Genomic DNA, 16,353 nt, shown 5'->3' on the forward strand with positions numbered 1-16,353 from the left:
CTGATTTGTTGATTGTTGGATGTGTGGAATTATAGTTTAAAATCACATTTAAGGGAAAATTGACCCTGTTATTCTTCAAATGTTTTGATTTAGTCCTATTCAAGCTTTCTGCTGAGGGCCTGAGTGAGGCCCTGTTCAGTTTGGTGATGTTTCCTCCCAACTGTAGTGCTGTTCATTTTTTTTCCAGTTTTTTTGGTGTCTCTGTGTGTTTCTTTCCAGGTATTTTATACTGCTATGATGTCCACTTCATTAGTCCTTTCTTTTGCAGATTATTGCTGTTAATTTTGTCTGGTGAAAGCCAATGTACACACACACACACACACACACATATATGTATATATATGCACTGTAGTACTGCCCTCCCGTTGTTTGATTTGCTCGAGCGGGCACCAGTAACATCTCCATTGTGAGACTTGTTACTGTTTTTGGCATATCGAATACATCAGGGGTAGCTATATATATATATATATATATATATATACACACACATATATAAAATATGTAAATATATGTAATATATAAATATGTTTTATATATACATGACACATTATGTTACATGTCTAGTCAGTTTATAGATATATATATACGGCGCTATTACAATAGCACTGTAGCACTGTCCTAACGTTCATTGATTTGCTTCAGTGGGCACCAGTAACGTCTCCATTGTAAGACTTATTACTGTTTTTGGCATATTGAATATGCCATGGGGAGCTTGCCAGGCTCTGCTGTGCAGGCTGGATACTCTTGGTAGCTTGCCGGGCTCTCCGAGAGGGGCAGAGGAATCGAGCCTTGGTCGGACGAGTGCAAGGCAAACGCCCTACCTGCTATGCTATCGCTCCAGCCCATTCCTTTACAATAACAATTTATTTTTCCTGAGCTGCTTGGGTGTTTTCTGTCTTGTTTTGTTTTTTTGCTTTTTGGGTCACACCCGGCGATGCACAGGGGTTACTCCTGGCTCACGTACTCAGGAATCACTCCCGGCGGTGCTCAGGGGACCACATGGGATGCTGGGAATCAAACCCGGGTCGGCCACGTGCAAGGCAAATGCCCTACCTGCTGTGCTATTACTCCAGCCCCTGCTTGGGTGTTTTCTAAAAACATTTTTAGTTTCCCTCTGTCTTTAGGATATAACTTTCCTAAAATGACTTAATAGGCGGAGCCTGATCTGACTAGCTTTATTTCCCGCCACTTGCTAATGATCTGAGCTCCCGCTATATTCATTTGTGCAGGCTTTGGAACATGTTTGTGTTCAGCATCTTCAGTGTGATTTTCTCTATTGCTTCTCAGAGATGTATTAATTAGGCAGTGTTAGGCTTCGAATGATCGTCAACTATGCACCTGTGCTGGCTCATATAGCTAGAAGTCAGGGATGGAGGGACCACTAGTTCCACATTGGCTGGCAGGATGAGTCTTTACCTCTTTTGTTCTTGGTGACAATTTACTAAAGGTTGCAGAATAGCAGCTAGTGGCACCTGGCGTTATAAGACACACATCCTCATTTAAGTCTCCATTAGAGAAACAGACTTTCTGTGGCTCGCATGGTAAAGGAGACCCTGCTCAGAAACCTCTAAGTGACCCTTTCTGTGACTCTTTTTCGCTCAAATTGGGACTAATACCTGCTCCCCTTCCTATGTCTGGGCTGTTCTCTCCACAGTATTTTTCGTTTCCTATCACTTTGGTCATCCATTTCTTGGACTTTTATTGAGCAGCTACTCTGACTGTAGGTGATCACAGGCGTTAGGACATTTTTGGTGCCTTTTTTCAATAAGTTTTATGCTTTGAATCCTCCCTCCTGTTTGTACTAGCAGTCCTATTAATTTGTCCTTTGAACTCTTTCCTTTCTATAAGAGGAAATACATAAACCATAGTTGACTATACTTAGACTATAGTTGACAACAGATGTCCTTAAGAAGCTTGTTAGTTTTGGAGAACTACATCCATAATTTGAGTTTCTTTGATGTTTGTTGGAATTTTTTCCAATCTAAGCAGTAGACCTAAGCAGTTCCCCACAGGAAGATAGAGTTACTCTAATTATGAAATTCTATGTTAGTTAATATGGCTGTAATGAAGAGTATCAGGGAGTGGGTGGTGAGGGGTAAAGTTAGAGAGGAAGATCAGTGGCCTGTTGAACCATTTCCAGGGCAGTTAGACATTGTCCTAACGACATAGGGAAGTCTTTGAAGGGATATGATTAATGATTTTGTTTTTGGGCCACACCCACTGATGCTCAGGGCTCACTCCTGGCTCTGCACTCAAGAATTACTCCTGGTGGTACTTGGGGGACCATATGGGATGTCAGGGATCGAACCCAGGTTGGCTGCAAGCAAGGCAAATACCCTACCCGTTGTACTATGGCTCCCACCCTCTTAATGATTTTTAAGGACAACTGACTTTGTGTCATTGTTGAGAATGAATTAAAGGGGAGTAAGAATAAAATTGGGCTGGAGCGATAGCACAGCGGTAGGGCTTTTGCCTTGCAAACGGCCAACATGGCCAACATGGCCAACCCGAGTTCGATTCCTCTGTCCCTCTCGGAGAGCCCGGCAAGCTACCGAGAGTATCTTGCCCGCAAGGCAGAGCCTGGCAAGCTCCCCGTGATGTATTCGATATGCCAAACACAGTAACAACAAGTCTCACAATGAGACGTTACTGGGCCTGCTTGAACAAATCGATGAACAACAGGAGGACTGAAGAATAAAATTAGGGAGACACATTGAAATACTACAACAGGGAGGTGATGTTGGTGGCCTGAATTGGCCGCTGCAGTCATAAAAACAAGTAATAGATGTATTTGAGAGCCATGCAGGAGTAGAGGAATCTTGATAGTTTGGTTCTTGTCAGCCACTACTCCCCAGGGCATCGGATCCAATAAATACTTGTTACACTTAATTGAATTAAGCCGGAAGTAGTGCTAAGGAGATCACCTTATCCAAGTCTGCTCACCCTGTGAAACTCTGGCTGAGCAGTCAGAAGTCATGAAGCGTGAAACTGCTGCTTCCTTCATGAACAATAATATGCATATTATGTATAAATTTATGTGCATATTCTCCCCTCCCCCCCCCCCCCCCCCCCCCCCCACTGTACCATACCAGACAGTGCTCAGGGTTTACTCCTGGCAGGGCTTGGGGGATTCTGGGTGGTTGTCTGGGAGTGAACTGGGCAAGGCAAGTGCCTTACCTGCTGTGCTGTCTCCCCGGCCCTTATATGTGCATACTCCACTGTGGAAAATTACATGCACCTATCATCACACTTCACACACAGCAGACTTGGTGTGTCATTGAAGTAGCAAAACCTCCGTGAGAGTGTGCCGGGAGCATGCTGCTTTGCCAGGCACTGGGGTACAGGATGGCCAAAACATCAGTCCTAGAACTCGTGGCGGTCCTAGACCAGTTCCAAAAAAACAGACATGCTTCCCACAAGATGCCTGATTGTGTATAACTGAGAATCCAAGAGGGACTGGAGCGATAGCACAGCGGGTAGGGCGTTTGCCTTGCACGCGGCCAACCTGGGTTTGATTCCCAGCATCCCATAGGGTCCCCTGAGCACCGCCAGGAGTGATTGCTGAGTGCAGAGCCAGGAGTAGCCCCTGTACATCGCCGGGTGTGACCCAAAAAGAAAAAAACAACCCCCCCCCCCACCAAAGAATCAGAAACTGCACTGTCCAGATTAAGGAACATAGTATAAGAATCAGAAATTAATCAGAAGAGGCCCGTGAGTGGCCAAGCTTGATATTGCCAAGTTCACTAAGTTCAATGTTCTCTTGTCATTTAAAGCTCAGTACTTTGCTGATAAGATAGGCCCTCACTTGGAGCATGCTTGCATTTGTTTCACATGCTGTTTTAATTAGGTTTGTTCTCTCTCTTGGCTCTGAACAAGTAACAGCACGCTAGAAGGGTGTGGAGGTGGGGAGTGCGTAGTGGTCATTAGATACAGCCCCAAAGATGACAATCGTCAATCATCCCCAGTGTCCAGACTGTGAGGCAGGACAGAGGACTTTTTGTTTGTTTGTTTTTGGACTCCCGGCTCTCTGTTCAGGAGTCTTTCCTGGCGGGGCTAAGGAGATCATATGTGGTGCTGGGAACTGAACTCAGGTCAGCCATATGCAAGGCAAGCACCTTGTCTTCTGTGCTATCTTTCCAGCCCCGAGAGAGGACATTTATTGGGGCTGGAGACATAGTACAGCTGGTTGAGTGCTTGCCTTGCATGCAGCTGATCCGGGGTCAATCACTAGTATCCCATATGGGGCTGGAGAGACAGTATAACAGGTAAGGCACTTGCCTTACCCACAGCTGGTCTGGGTTTGATCTCTGGCATCCTATGTGGTCCCTCTGCACCCCACCAGGAGTGATTCCTGAGCACAGAGCCAGGAATAAGCCCTGAGCACCACCGGTGTGGCCACAAAACCTAAACAAACAAAACCAAACCGCCAGTATAGGGGCTGGAGAGAGCACAGCGGGTAGGGTGTTTGCCTTGCACACGGCCGACCCGGGTTCGATTCCCAACATCCCATATGTTCCCCTGAGCACCGCCAGGAGTAACTCCTGAGTATAGAGCCAGGAGTAACCCCTGTGATTGAAAACTGTGAGTAGTCTGGCGAGGCTGCAGGGGGTCAGGTCATAGTCCCAAGAGAGATGCTGCTCTTACAGCCCTGGGGGTAAGTTATTCTGAGCAAAAAAAAAAAAAAAAAAAAGAAACGCCAGTATACCATAGGGTCCTCAGAGTACTGTGAAGAGTGCTTCCTGAGTGTAAAGTCAGGAATAAGCCTGGGTGGGTGTCCCAAAATTAAAATTAAAAAAAAAAAGAGCATTTATTAAATTAATTTTTTTTAAAAGATCGTTTATTAAAAGTAGACTCAGTGGGGTGGAGGGACAGTGCAGGGTTCGGCACTTTCTTTGTGTGCTCGCCATGCATCTGCTTCCCTGAGCTCCTCCTGGCGTGATCACTGAGCCAGAGCCAGAAGTAAGCCCTGAGCTCAGATGGCTTCAAAACTGTAACTGAAATAAGCTAAAAAAAATTTTTTTTTGAAATAAACTAAAATTTAAAAATTGATAATAATGACAAGGTGGACTTGCAAAAAGCAGTTTCTCCAAACCATTGCTATAGTGACAAGGAGTCCTACATGTTTTGTTAAACTGATTTCAGTGGGGCCAGAGAGAGCTCAGTGGGCTGGGTGCATGCTTGGCATATGGGGGCCCCAGATTTGATCCCCAGCACGGGGCTTCAGCCTGGACCGCTTGCCTCTAGCCGCTGGAGCTCCCTGCCTTGCCCCATTTCTTTCGTAGTCTTGACATTTAACCTTCTTCTTTGGAAGCCCTACTGCTGCCCTCACTGAAGGGGGAACCGTTTTTTTTTTTTTTTTTTTTTTTTTTGCAAGCATAATTACTTTTGTTTAAACAAATGCTGAACAAAAGCAGAGGAATTAATGCATTGCCAAATATTGTTCTGAGGAATCCCTTTTTAGTTATTTAGAGTTGGTGCCTTCCTATTCCTTTGCCATCCGGGGGTAGATTGTGAACCAAGTTCCTTCAGTTAGTTCCTCAGTATTAGCCTTTGGGAGGAATTTCACTTCTGTTTAAACCAAGTCAAAAGGGGGATAGTACTTTTGGTTAGAAAAAAAAATTTCCAGCTTTAGATTATACAGGGAAGTCAGAGGGTGCTTATGTTCTCTGGAACAACTCAGAGATTTTTTTGCTTGTGGGTTTGAAAGTATTTGTATTCACATTCATGCATCAGTGGCGGGTCTAGTGTTACTAAGCAGAGCATGGATCTATGCATGTTCCCGATTGTGCCTAATAATCTTATTAGGAGATAAGCAATAGCGAAACCGAAAGCTTTTTTGGGCCCATATGGGTCATCCGTCATGTGCAGCTGCCTTGGCTGTGGTGTCTTTCTGTTTGGTTATGACCCCTGAATGGAGGTGAAGAGTATGAGGGCATTCAGCAAAGAGCTAGTTCCTTGCTGATGGGGGCTGTGTTGATGGATATATGGCACATTACTTGGTTTAAATGCTAAAAGTGGTATAATTAGTGCTGATTTTATAGGGTAGATAATGTCTTGGTCAGTTACTGCTCTAATGCTATTAGTGTTTCCGGGATAATGGCAGTGGAAAGCCATTGTCTTCCCGTTCTATCCTGGGTGATGTATAGATGGCTCACTTTCTTTCCATTGACTCAGCAGTAAACCAGTGGGTGTTTCTGGGATAGAGGGGAGTGTGTGTGTGTGTGTGTGTGTGTGTGTGTGTGTGTGTGCACACGCAAGAGGATTGTTACATGTAAATGGTGAATTAGGTCTCCTGGGAAGGCAAATATGAGGGATTTTGGAAATTTTTTTCCTAGGGATTAGGTCCTCTCAGGGATTGGTTTCATGAAATATCTGCAGGACAGGGGGGTCCTGCTGTGCAGTGACCAGCCCTCCTGGCTGGGCAGGGGAAGGATCACAGAAGAAAGTATTGGGTGATTGAAAACTGTGAGTAGTCTGGCGAGGCTGCAGGGGGGTCATAGTCCCAAGAGAGATGCTGCTCTTACAGCCCTGGGGGTAAGTTATTCTGAGTCACTGCAAGATGAGGAGAATAGTGACTTCCTGCTATCTGCGTGAATGGGCAGAGATGAGCCTTAAATAGGAAGTGGCCACTGGTTTGTCTTCCTCTCTCCTATTCAAGAGTCAGCTGACGTTTTTTTCTGTCCCTGCACATATGCAGACTTTGAAGAGAAGAACAAAGCAAGGCGGAAGTGTCCCCAGATCAGAGCTGCTAGGTGGTTTCATGACAGGAGCCAAAGGGGGTACAGGACTCTTTGAAAAGCTGTTGAAACTTTTTAAGACCTGCTGATTTTTGTTACAGCCTTACAAGTGCAGAGAGGGGATCTTAATCACCCTGTTTCCAGTATGTGCTCCAGGGCCAAACCAAACCGGCCTTGGTGCATATCAGAAAACCATGGTGATAAGGTCATTGCTCTTGAGAAACTGATAATCCACATAAAGAGGTGAGGTCAGCAGCTGCAAAATAAGCCTCAGGGACTCCTCCTGAAATGTAAGCAAGCTGCTCCGTAATACTGACACTCAGCATTTTATTTTATTTTGTTTTTTTGTTTGGGGGCATACCTGGCTATGCTCAGGGGTGACTCCTGGCTCTGCACTCAGGAATTACTCCTGGCAGTGCTTAGGGGACCATATGGGATGCCGGGAAATCAACCCAGGTCTGCCCGCATGCCGTACCCACTGTACTATCTCTCAGTCCCCAACATTTTATTTTATTTATTTATTTATTTTCTTTTTGGGTCATATCCAGCATTGCACAGGGGTTATTCCTGGCTCATACACTCAGGAATTAGTCCTGGCGGTGCTCGGGGGACCATATGTGATGCTGGGAATCGAACTCGGGTCTACCACGTGCAAGGCAAACGCCCTACCGGCTGTGCTGTTGCTCCAGCCCCAGCCCCCAACATTTTAGACCAGAGGAGGGGTCCTCTAGATAGCCTAAGAGTCAGCTTTAGTGTGTTTTATTTTTCTGGTTTTAGAGCCACCCCTGGAGATACTCAGGGTACTATGTGATACCTGGGGTGGGTTGGTGGGGGGTATCAGTCCTGGGCCTCTGCACGCAAACTGAACAGTCCAGCCCTTTGATTTTTCTCCTGGCCAAGCGTGGGGAAGCGTTGGGTTGTGTGTTTGTGTCTTGGTAAGCATCAGCATCGGTGAGTGGAGGCTTCTGCAGAACTAGGAGCCCTGGTCAAAGAAGGGACGGGGACGCAGCAAGTAGAGAAACTGATGGACATTAGGAAAAGTCACAGCAGAGTGGTGGTTGTCAGTGTGTCACGGCATGTAACTTGGAAGCCCCCATGCACCCCCAGGGTGGTATGGAGAATCCCCAGCGGGGCAGGGCCTGAGCAGCGTCGTGTCCTCGGGCCCCTCACATGGAACCAGTGACCAGAATCAGTGACCGAGCATGCCTGGCCCGCAAGCACAAGATCCAGACTCCACCCCCAATGCCGTCCCAGCATCGCTCGCAGTCTTGGCAGCTCTCTGCTGTCTGTGATCCCCAGAGCCCAGGCGACCATAAAGGGGCGTTGTGGCCAGGAACTGAGACCCCCCACCGGTCAGCACCACAGACTCAGGAGTATGACCTTGGCGAGCGGTGTGCCCGCCCCACAGTGAAAGGAGCACAGGCAGCCCTTTGAGGAGCACCGTGGCTGGGTATTTGGGTCCCACAACCTGGGGTATCACTCCCTGCCTCCATCCCCCACTCCCAAACCCCTGCAAGCATTATAGTTAAAAATGTGTGAGCCCTGCAGCTTGGCATGGGTGTGACCCGCACCCCCCCCCCCCCCACCCCGACTCCAGTCTTTACTCCACCATAATGAAGAGGAGTCAGGGGAAGAAAATAAAATGAAATAAAGCAAAGCTCAACAAAAACCAACATAAAACAAGATCCATTCCCCCCCACGCCCGCCGCCCCTTAATCTGAGAACTTTTGTCTTAGAAGAGAAGCAGGAGGGAAGGCATGGAGACGATGAGAGAGAAGCAGAAGGGCTGATTTTCAGAGAGAGCTCCCGGCAGGGCAAGGCTCTCGAGGGCAGGGAATGAAAAGTGGGAACTGAGCTGGAGATGGACCGACTGGCCTGTTTCCCGCCTGTCGGGGCGTCTCCTGTGGTCGGTCTGTGCAGGTGTCTGGGGCTGGTCGTTCTGTGCAGGTGTCTGCCCAGTGGCTGGCCTCCTGCCGTGAGGTCAGCATGAGCTGTCCCGGGGTGGTGGGTGGCTGTGGCAGGTTGCTAAGGAAGGGAAAGGAGGGTGACATGGAACCAGGGGTCACCACCTGCTGCTTTTCCCATAGCTCACTCTCATTTCAGATCCAGGAAAAAAAAAACCAACTCACCTTATCTAGGGCAATAATTTACAACATTATCATGAAATGCAAACCCTTGTTCTTCCCTTAAGCAAATGCCTTTGGAGGGGCTGGAGAGCCTGCGGGCAGAAGTCACACAGTCCCCCAAGTTCTGCCAGGAGGCCGTCCCCCCAAACGTGTTTTGTATTGTAGAAGATGAAACGGGTCCAGCATGTAAAGGGTGGGCGGGTGGTGGTGTTGGGGGTAGGATTTAGAGTTTATTAGGAGGGGGATGGGGTAGGATTGAGATCTGATTGGGCACAATTCAGAGTAGTACTCAGATTTCAAGGAATTTCAAAAGAGAGTTGTAACATGCCTACCACCTGCATAATAGGTACTCTCAGCACCAAGAAGGAGCTCTCCTTTACTTTTAAAAATTTATTTGATTCAGTTTATTTTTTCAGTAGGTTTTTTTTTTTTGAGCAGTATTCTATGAGCCATTCTTACCGGGCCCCTCTGCATCCAAAGCCTCTGTTTGTTTGTCTTTGGGTCACACGCAGGCGATGCTCAGAAGTTAACTCCTGAGAGAAGCAAAAGGGCTTCTCAGGAATTACTCCTGGCAGTGCTCAGGGGACCATAATGGGATGGGGGGAGGGAGGGGCGATCCGGTCAGCTGCATGCAAGGCAAGCGCCCTCCCCTGTCTCTCTGGGCTCTAGCCTTTGAAAGGGGACTGGAATGTACTTTCCAGACCCTCAGGGTCCCAGGGAACTTGAGTGTTAATTAAAGCCCGGGCTCAGAAGCACTTTTTTGACTCATCCCAAACCTCTCTTCCCCACACTATCAACCTCTCCTCCCCCTTTTACCCCCCCACCCAAACAGAGGTTGTTCATCTTATTTTAGTGTTCTAGTGATAGCACAGCAGGTAGAGTGTTTGCCTTGCACACAGCCGACCCGGGTTCGATTCCTCCACCCCTCTCGGAGAGCCCGGCAAGCTACAGAGAGTATCTCACTCGCACGGCAGAGCCTGGCAAGCTTCCCGTGGCGTATTTGATATGCCAAAAACAGTAACAACAGGTCTCACAATGGAGACGTTACTGATGCTCGAGCAAATCCATGATCAACGGGAGGACAGTGCTACAGTACTACAGTGAGCATAGCAAAGTGACCCCAAATTTAGAGGGTCGTAATGATCAGCCCAGCTAGGTACTGCTGGTGGTACAAGATTTGCTGACCAGCCAGGGTCAGCACAGAGCCCAGAGTGGAGGAGTCATCCTTCTCCTTGTTAGTGGCCTCCCTACAGACACACCAGCTGTTATCTTGAATACATCAGCAAGCACAGACTGTCTCAGCCTGTCATTAGGAGACATGGTGGCAGGAGCCTGGCACATGTTGCTGATGATGAAGACTCAGGAACCAGTGAATACAGCAGAGCTGCCTCTAGTGCCCAGTTCTTCACCCTATGGTCGTCTCCATGGCACTGGGCCACAAAGACAGCCACCCCCAAGCCCAACCACGGAGCTCGGCTCCAAGCAGCAGATGCCGCAGTAGCTAAAACTTGTGTTTTCTTTTTTTCTTTTTTTGGGTTACACCCGACAATGCTCAGGGGTTACTCCTGGCTCTGCATTCAGGAATCACTCCTGGCAGTGCTCAGGAGGACCATATGGGATGCTGGGGATTGAACCCGGTTTGGCCGGGGCCGCGTGCACGGCAAACACCCTACCTACAGTAATAGCTGTGCTATTGCTCCAGTCCCCAAACTTATATTTTTTAACACTGGATTCTAAAAGTGGAAAATGTTTGGTTTTCATTTCTGTCTTACTGTCAGTGGGTCCGTGAATTATTTCTCCCCTTTTCAATGGTCAGTGGTCTGGAGAGGTTGAAGGGGGCTGCGTTGGAGGATCGGTCCTCCTCAGCCGTGCCTCTGTCTTTGCCTGGCTCAGGTATCTGGCGCGAGTCGGGGACCTGGAAGCCACGGACACAGAAGACCCAAACCTCAGCTATGGGCTGGTTGTGGACTGTGGCAGCAGCGGCTCCCGGATATTTGTCTATTTCTGGCCCAAACACAACGGGAACCCCCACGACCTCCTGGACATCAAACAGATGAGGGACCGCAACAGCCAGCCGGTGGTGAAAAAGATCAAGCCAGGTACGTCCCACACGCACAGGTGGGCACAGGTGCCCAGAGGGCGGGAGGCGGGCACCCCTGCTGCTTCTGGAGGCCTGAGTGGTCTTTGGCTTGCGGCCACGAACCCGAACCCGGGTCCCTTGGGCTCCTGGCCCAGGGGTGGGGGCATGCAGGAGGCGGAGCCTGGGGTGGCCGGGCCCCTCCTCCAAAGGGGGGTCGTTTCCTCTACCGCAGGCATCTCTGCCATGGCCGACACCCCCGAGCACGCCAGCGACTACCTGCGCCCGCTGCTGAGCTTCGCGGCCGCACACGTGCCCGTGAGGAAGCACAAGGAGACGCCCCTGTACATCCTGTGCACCGCGGGCATGCGGCTGCTGCCCGAGAGGTGAGGGGTCCGGGCAGGGGACGTGGGGCCGAGGGCTGGGGGCCGCTGTCTGATCTGTGTCCTTTGCCTGGGAGGTGAGAAGAGGGCCGTGCAGGGGCCGTGGAGGTTGAGGACTGGGGTTCCCCTTCCCTGCCCTGTGCCACCATGGGGAGGCAGCGGTAGAGGCCACCGGGCTCAGAAGCTGGGCAGAGCGCCCCCACCGCCCCCTCCACCCACCCACCTGTGTCAGGCTCAGTCTCTGGCATGGCAGGGAGAAGGGTTCCCCTGGGAAAGGCAGCTGTCTTCTGTCAGCTTCTGTTTCCGGGTCACACCTGCGGTGCTCAGGACTGGCTCCTGGCTCTTTGCTCAGGAGTCACTCCAGTAGGGACTTGGGGATTGAACTGGGTCGGTCACGTGCTAGTCAAGTGCCCACTGTACTATCCTCTAACCCTGAGAACATTTTTGTAATGAATAATGTGAAAGATCCGAGATGATTGGCCTAATTTATTTATTTGGTTTTGGGGCCACACCTGGCAGTGCTCAGGGCTTACTTCTGGTTCTGTGCTCAGAGATCATTCCTGGCAAGCTAGGAGACAGGTGTGTGTTTGTGTTTGGGAGGGGTATGCCGGGAATTAAACCTAGGCTGGCATGAAGGGCAAGTACTCTACCCACTGTACTATCACTAAGACCCCTATTAGTCCTTTTTTTTTAAAAAATTTTTATTAGTGAAACACCATGAGGTACAGTTGTAGGCTTATAAATTTTTGTGCTTGGGTTTCAGTTATACAATGATCGAGTACCCATCTCTCCACCAGTGCCCATTCCCCACCTCCAATGCTCCCAGCATCCCTCCCACCCCTCACCCCCCATCCCACCCCACCCCTGTGGCAGAGCATTCCCTTTTGTTCTCTCTCTCCTTTTGGGTGCTGTGGTTTGCAAAAGAGGCACTGAGTGGCAATCATGTTCTTTTAAACAACGTTTTCTCCAGATTCACATTATTCCAGTTTGGTTTCTTTATTTTCCTTTGTCTCATACTACAGATAACATAAAACTTTAGAGGAAAAAGAATTACAGATATACGAAGCTTCAACTATTTCCCTAAGATATTATCACCTTTGTATTTTTAATCTTTATAAAATGTGTTATCTGAAGAACCCAAAGAGGTCAGATAACATGTTTTATAAAGATTAAAAATTGAACCTTTTTTGAAATATGGAAGCAGGGATGAAAACATCCATTGTTAGTTTATGTAAAGGATCATGTAAAAAAACTTGTGGATCTAACAGTACTTACTTCTTGTGGAATTGTGAGGCATTGTTGCTGGCTTGTGTAAGATTTGAGGATGGTACGACATGCCAGCTTCCTTCCACAGTAAGAACACTGTCCGTGCATCCATTTTATAGATTAGGGAACTGGACTTCAGATTCTTGTGGCTCATTCTTACCCTATGAGAGGTGTCACATCATGGTTTCATCTTTCATGTTTTCAGTTGTCTTTTTGTTGTTTGTTTTGGGGCCACACCCAGCGATACTCAGGAGTTATTCCTGACTCTGTACTAGGAATCACTCCTGTCAGTGCCCGGGGGACCATATGGGATGCTGGGAACCGAACCCAGGTTGACCACATGCCAGGCAAGCGCCCTCCCCACTGTACTAGTGTTCTGGTCCCTGTATAGTTTCATCTTTCACACTGTCGTCTGGATTATAACATTAGAGAGAGGAGACATACTGCTAGAACCTTGTCATCCTGTGAGTAAGAGGCTAGATTGGGGAGGTGGTTCAAACCTTTGGAACCAGGGAGAAGTTGGTGGAAGAACCAAGTGGTAGAGGCAGGTAAAAAGTGAGTGGTGGCAAGGCTTAGTCGAAGGTCAGGATGATGAGGAGGAGTTTAATGATTAACTTTTGCTTTTCTTTTTTTTTGTTCTCTTGCAGGAAGCAGTCCGCTATCCTGAATGATCTAGTGAAAGATTTACCTCTGGAGTTTGACTTCCTCTTTTCCCAATCTCAGGCGGAAGTGATCTCTGGGAAGCAGGAAGGTACTGGGCTCTGAGGGGTGTGCAGGCTCAGCTTGTGACACTCGCTGTAGCTAGAGGATTACTTTACTTATTTAATTTTAATTTTTATGAGAGTTTTCTTGATTTGGCTGTACAGTTTTATGTGGTTAGTCGCATATTCTTGCTTTGATGTTTACTCTGGAACATGGCTTCTAAAAATGATACACGTGTGTGTGTGTGTGTGTGTGTGTGTGTGTGTGTGTGTGTGTGTTTCTTATGGGTTTTTGGGCAATACCAGGTGATGCTTGGGTTACTCTTGGCTCTGCACTCAGGAACTACTCCTGGAAGTGCTTGGGGGACCATCTGGGATGCCAGGATTGAACTCTGGTTGGCTATGTGTAACATAAGTGCCCTCCCCGCTGAACTTTCTCTCCAGCCTCAGTTTTAAACTTTGTGTGAAAAATACTGTGCTTCTCAGGATGCCTTACTATTCAGGGATAAGCGATAATAGGTCTTTGCTTAGCTATTTGTTGTTTTGAAACTTGCACCCAGGCGACGTACTGAGCATATAAAGCAAATGTCTCAAGCCTTAAGCAAGGGGCACTTTCATTTCAGGGAATGGTGAGTTACTCTGGTTTTGTAATGGGCTCTCATGTTATTTCACTAACTCTGTAACATTGATACTTTCCTGAAGTCCCACACTAATGGAGTCTGGGGTTAACGTCTTGAACATGTGCTCTTAGGGCCACCCAGATGTGGTCTGGGTGAAGAAATAGTTTCCGTTTTGTGAAAAAGAGAAGATCTTTCAGTCCCCATTAGGGAAAAGATCTACCTTTTGCAATCTTAGCTTGGTATGCTTTAGTCCTAAAACTCCATTTGTTTTTTTGTTAATCCTAAAGGGAATATTTATTCTGGGGGGTTGGTTCTAGCAGACAGCAGACCTGATTAGGGTCAAGTCTCATGTTCTCACCCATCTTCAGTGGGTTGTAATTCTATGGTTTCTTTTTGGGGGGGGAGGGGTCACACCCGGTGATGCACTCAGGAATTACCCCTGGTGGTACTCAGGGGACCATATGGGATACCGGGAATCGAACCTAGGTTTGCATGCAAGGCAAATACCCTTCCTGCTGTGCTATTGTTCCAGCCCCTGGATTCATCTTTAAAGCCTTGGCATTACAACTTGTCTGTGCTGCCAGTGCCCAGCCTTGAACCTGGACAGAACCCATTTAAAAGAATTGTCGATAGGCCCCCAACACCAACCAACCCACCCACCCAGACCCTTAGGCCTACATTTAGGGCAGATCTATGTGTGCTTGTTGCTTGAAGCTAAGCACAACGGCTTGTTCCCCAAAGATCCTTCCCTTCTTCCATGATCTCCCAGGCATTTCTTGCTCCCAAGACTAACATTCAGATCAGAAAGTCACCTTCCATGTCCATGATCATGGAGGACCACACAACAGAGGACAGAGAGAGGAGACAAAACTGCAGGTCCGCTGGCTCTTGAGCAGAGAGAGGGAGTCCCCATCTCAGTGCTGGACACCTGTCTGGTCTCTACCTCTCCTGCTGCAGGCTGCCTGGCAGGGGACAGGACTTTAAAAAAATCTAATGGACAGTGGGAGAAGGCAGAGAGGATAGTACAGTGGGTAGTGTACTGGCCTTGCATGCGGCTGACCCAGGTTCGATCCCAGGGCCTCCCACAAGGTCGTCCGAGCACTACCAGGAATAATTCCTGAGTGCAGAGCCAGAAGTTACTCCTGAGCATTGCTGGGTATGGCCCAAAAACTTTAAAAAAAAAAATTCAAGTGGAAGCTAAGTGATGATACAGTGGGTAGGGCTCTTGCTTTGCACATGGCCGACTTGGAGTCCCTGGCACCTATATGGTCTCCTAATCACAGAGCCAGGAGTAAGCCGTGAGCACCAGTGGGCTCCCCCAGCCTCCCCCCTACACCCCGTTTAAAACAAACAAACCAACCATCAAAGGATTTTCACTCCTTTGGAAACTTTGGGGTTCCTCTTTTGCTCCTTGAAACAAGATGCAAAGTCCTTAGCATTCTTCCTGTACACTCCACTTGTGCACCTCTGAGTTCCAAGCTGACCAGGCAATTTTGGGATGGGAGAGGGAGGGAGGCTTACTATTGGTCAGCTGGTGCTTTCACTTCTGTTCTCTGTCCCCGGGTTCTTGTTATCAGGTACCTTCAGAATTTTCAGAACGCCCTACCATGCTTTCTACCCAGAGTCTGGGTATTTGTTTGTTTGTTTGTTTGTTTTTCTTCATCTGTTGGGGAAATCACATGAAATGTGATTTATTCCTTCTAGCCCAGGACCAAGATGCCTTGATTTAAAAAAGATTTAAAAATTTTAAACTTCTGTTTCTGGACATTAGTTTCTGTTCACCAGAGGAAATTTAGAACCTGTGAATAGTTTTAAAAAGAGAAAGAAAAGATGTGGCAAAACCAGTCATTTTTGATTCATGCTCTGAGAGGCTGGGGTGAAATTTCATCATCATGTGCTTTGTAAGAATGGTGCAGAGGAGGCACTGGGGAGAGGCTCTGGCCTGGTATAGCAGAGGAGAGCTAAGCGGAGGCTCTTCCCTTTCTCCTAGGGGTTTATGCATGGATTGGAATCAACTTTGTTTTGGGACGATTTGACCACGAGGATGGTAAGTAATCCTGTCTTATGTGACAGTTCTTTAAGGATTGAAAGTGTAAGTCATAACCTTTCAGTAGATAGCACAGCGGGTAGGGCGTTTGCCTTGCCCGAGGCCGGCCTGGCCAAACCGGGTTTTGTTTCCTCTGCCCCTCTCGGAGAACCCGGCAAGCTACCAAGAGTATCTTGCCCGCATGGCAAAGCCTGGAAAGCTATCCGTGAAGTATTCGATATGCCAAACACAGTAACAAGTCTCACAATGGAGACGTTACTGGGCCTGCTTGAGCAAATCGAGGAACAATAGGAGGACAGTGCTACAGTGCTACCCAGGCGATGCTCAGGGGTTCCTCTTAGCTCTGCACTCAGGAATTACTCCTGACAGTGCTTGGGGGACCATATGGGATGCCAG

The 16,353-nt window shown here is 48.1% G+C and overlaps 1 protein-coding gene across 1 annotated transcript in view; it reads left to right on the plus strand.

The window, feature by feature from the left end:
* Positions 1-16,353, plus strand: part of ENTPD7 (ectonucleoside triphosphate diphosphohydrolase 7) — a 32,503-nt gene that overhangs the window by 2,637 nt on the left and 13,513 nt on the right. The window contains exons 3-6 of the mRNA XM_056120462.1: positions 10,757-10,962; positions 11,176-11,326; positions 13,237-13,340; positions 15,901-15,957. Of these exons, the coding sequence (XP_055976437.1) occupies positions 10,757-10,962; positions 11,176-11,326; positions 13,237-13,340; positions 15,901-15,957 (518 nt within the window). The remainder of the gene's footprint in view (positions 1-10,756; positions 10,963-11,175; positions 11,327-13,236; positions 13,341-15,900; positions 15,958-16,353) is intronic.

Source organism: Sorex fumeus, unplaced genomic scaffold (genome assembly GCF_029834395.1).
Source record: "Sorex fumeus unplaced genomic scaffold, SorFum_2.1 ptg000043l, whole genome shotgun sequence".
In the NCBI taxonomy this organism is placed as follows: Eukaryota; Metazoa; Chordata; class Mammalia; order Eulipotyphla; family Soricidae; genus Sorex; species Sorex fumeus.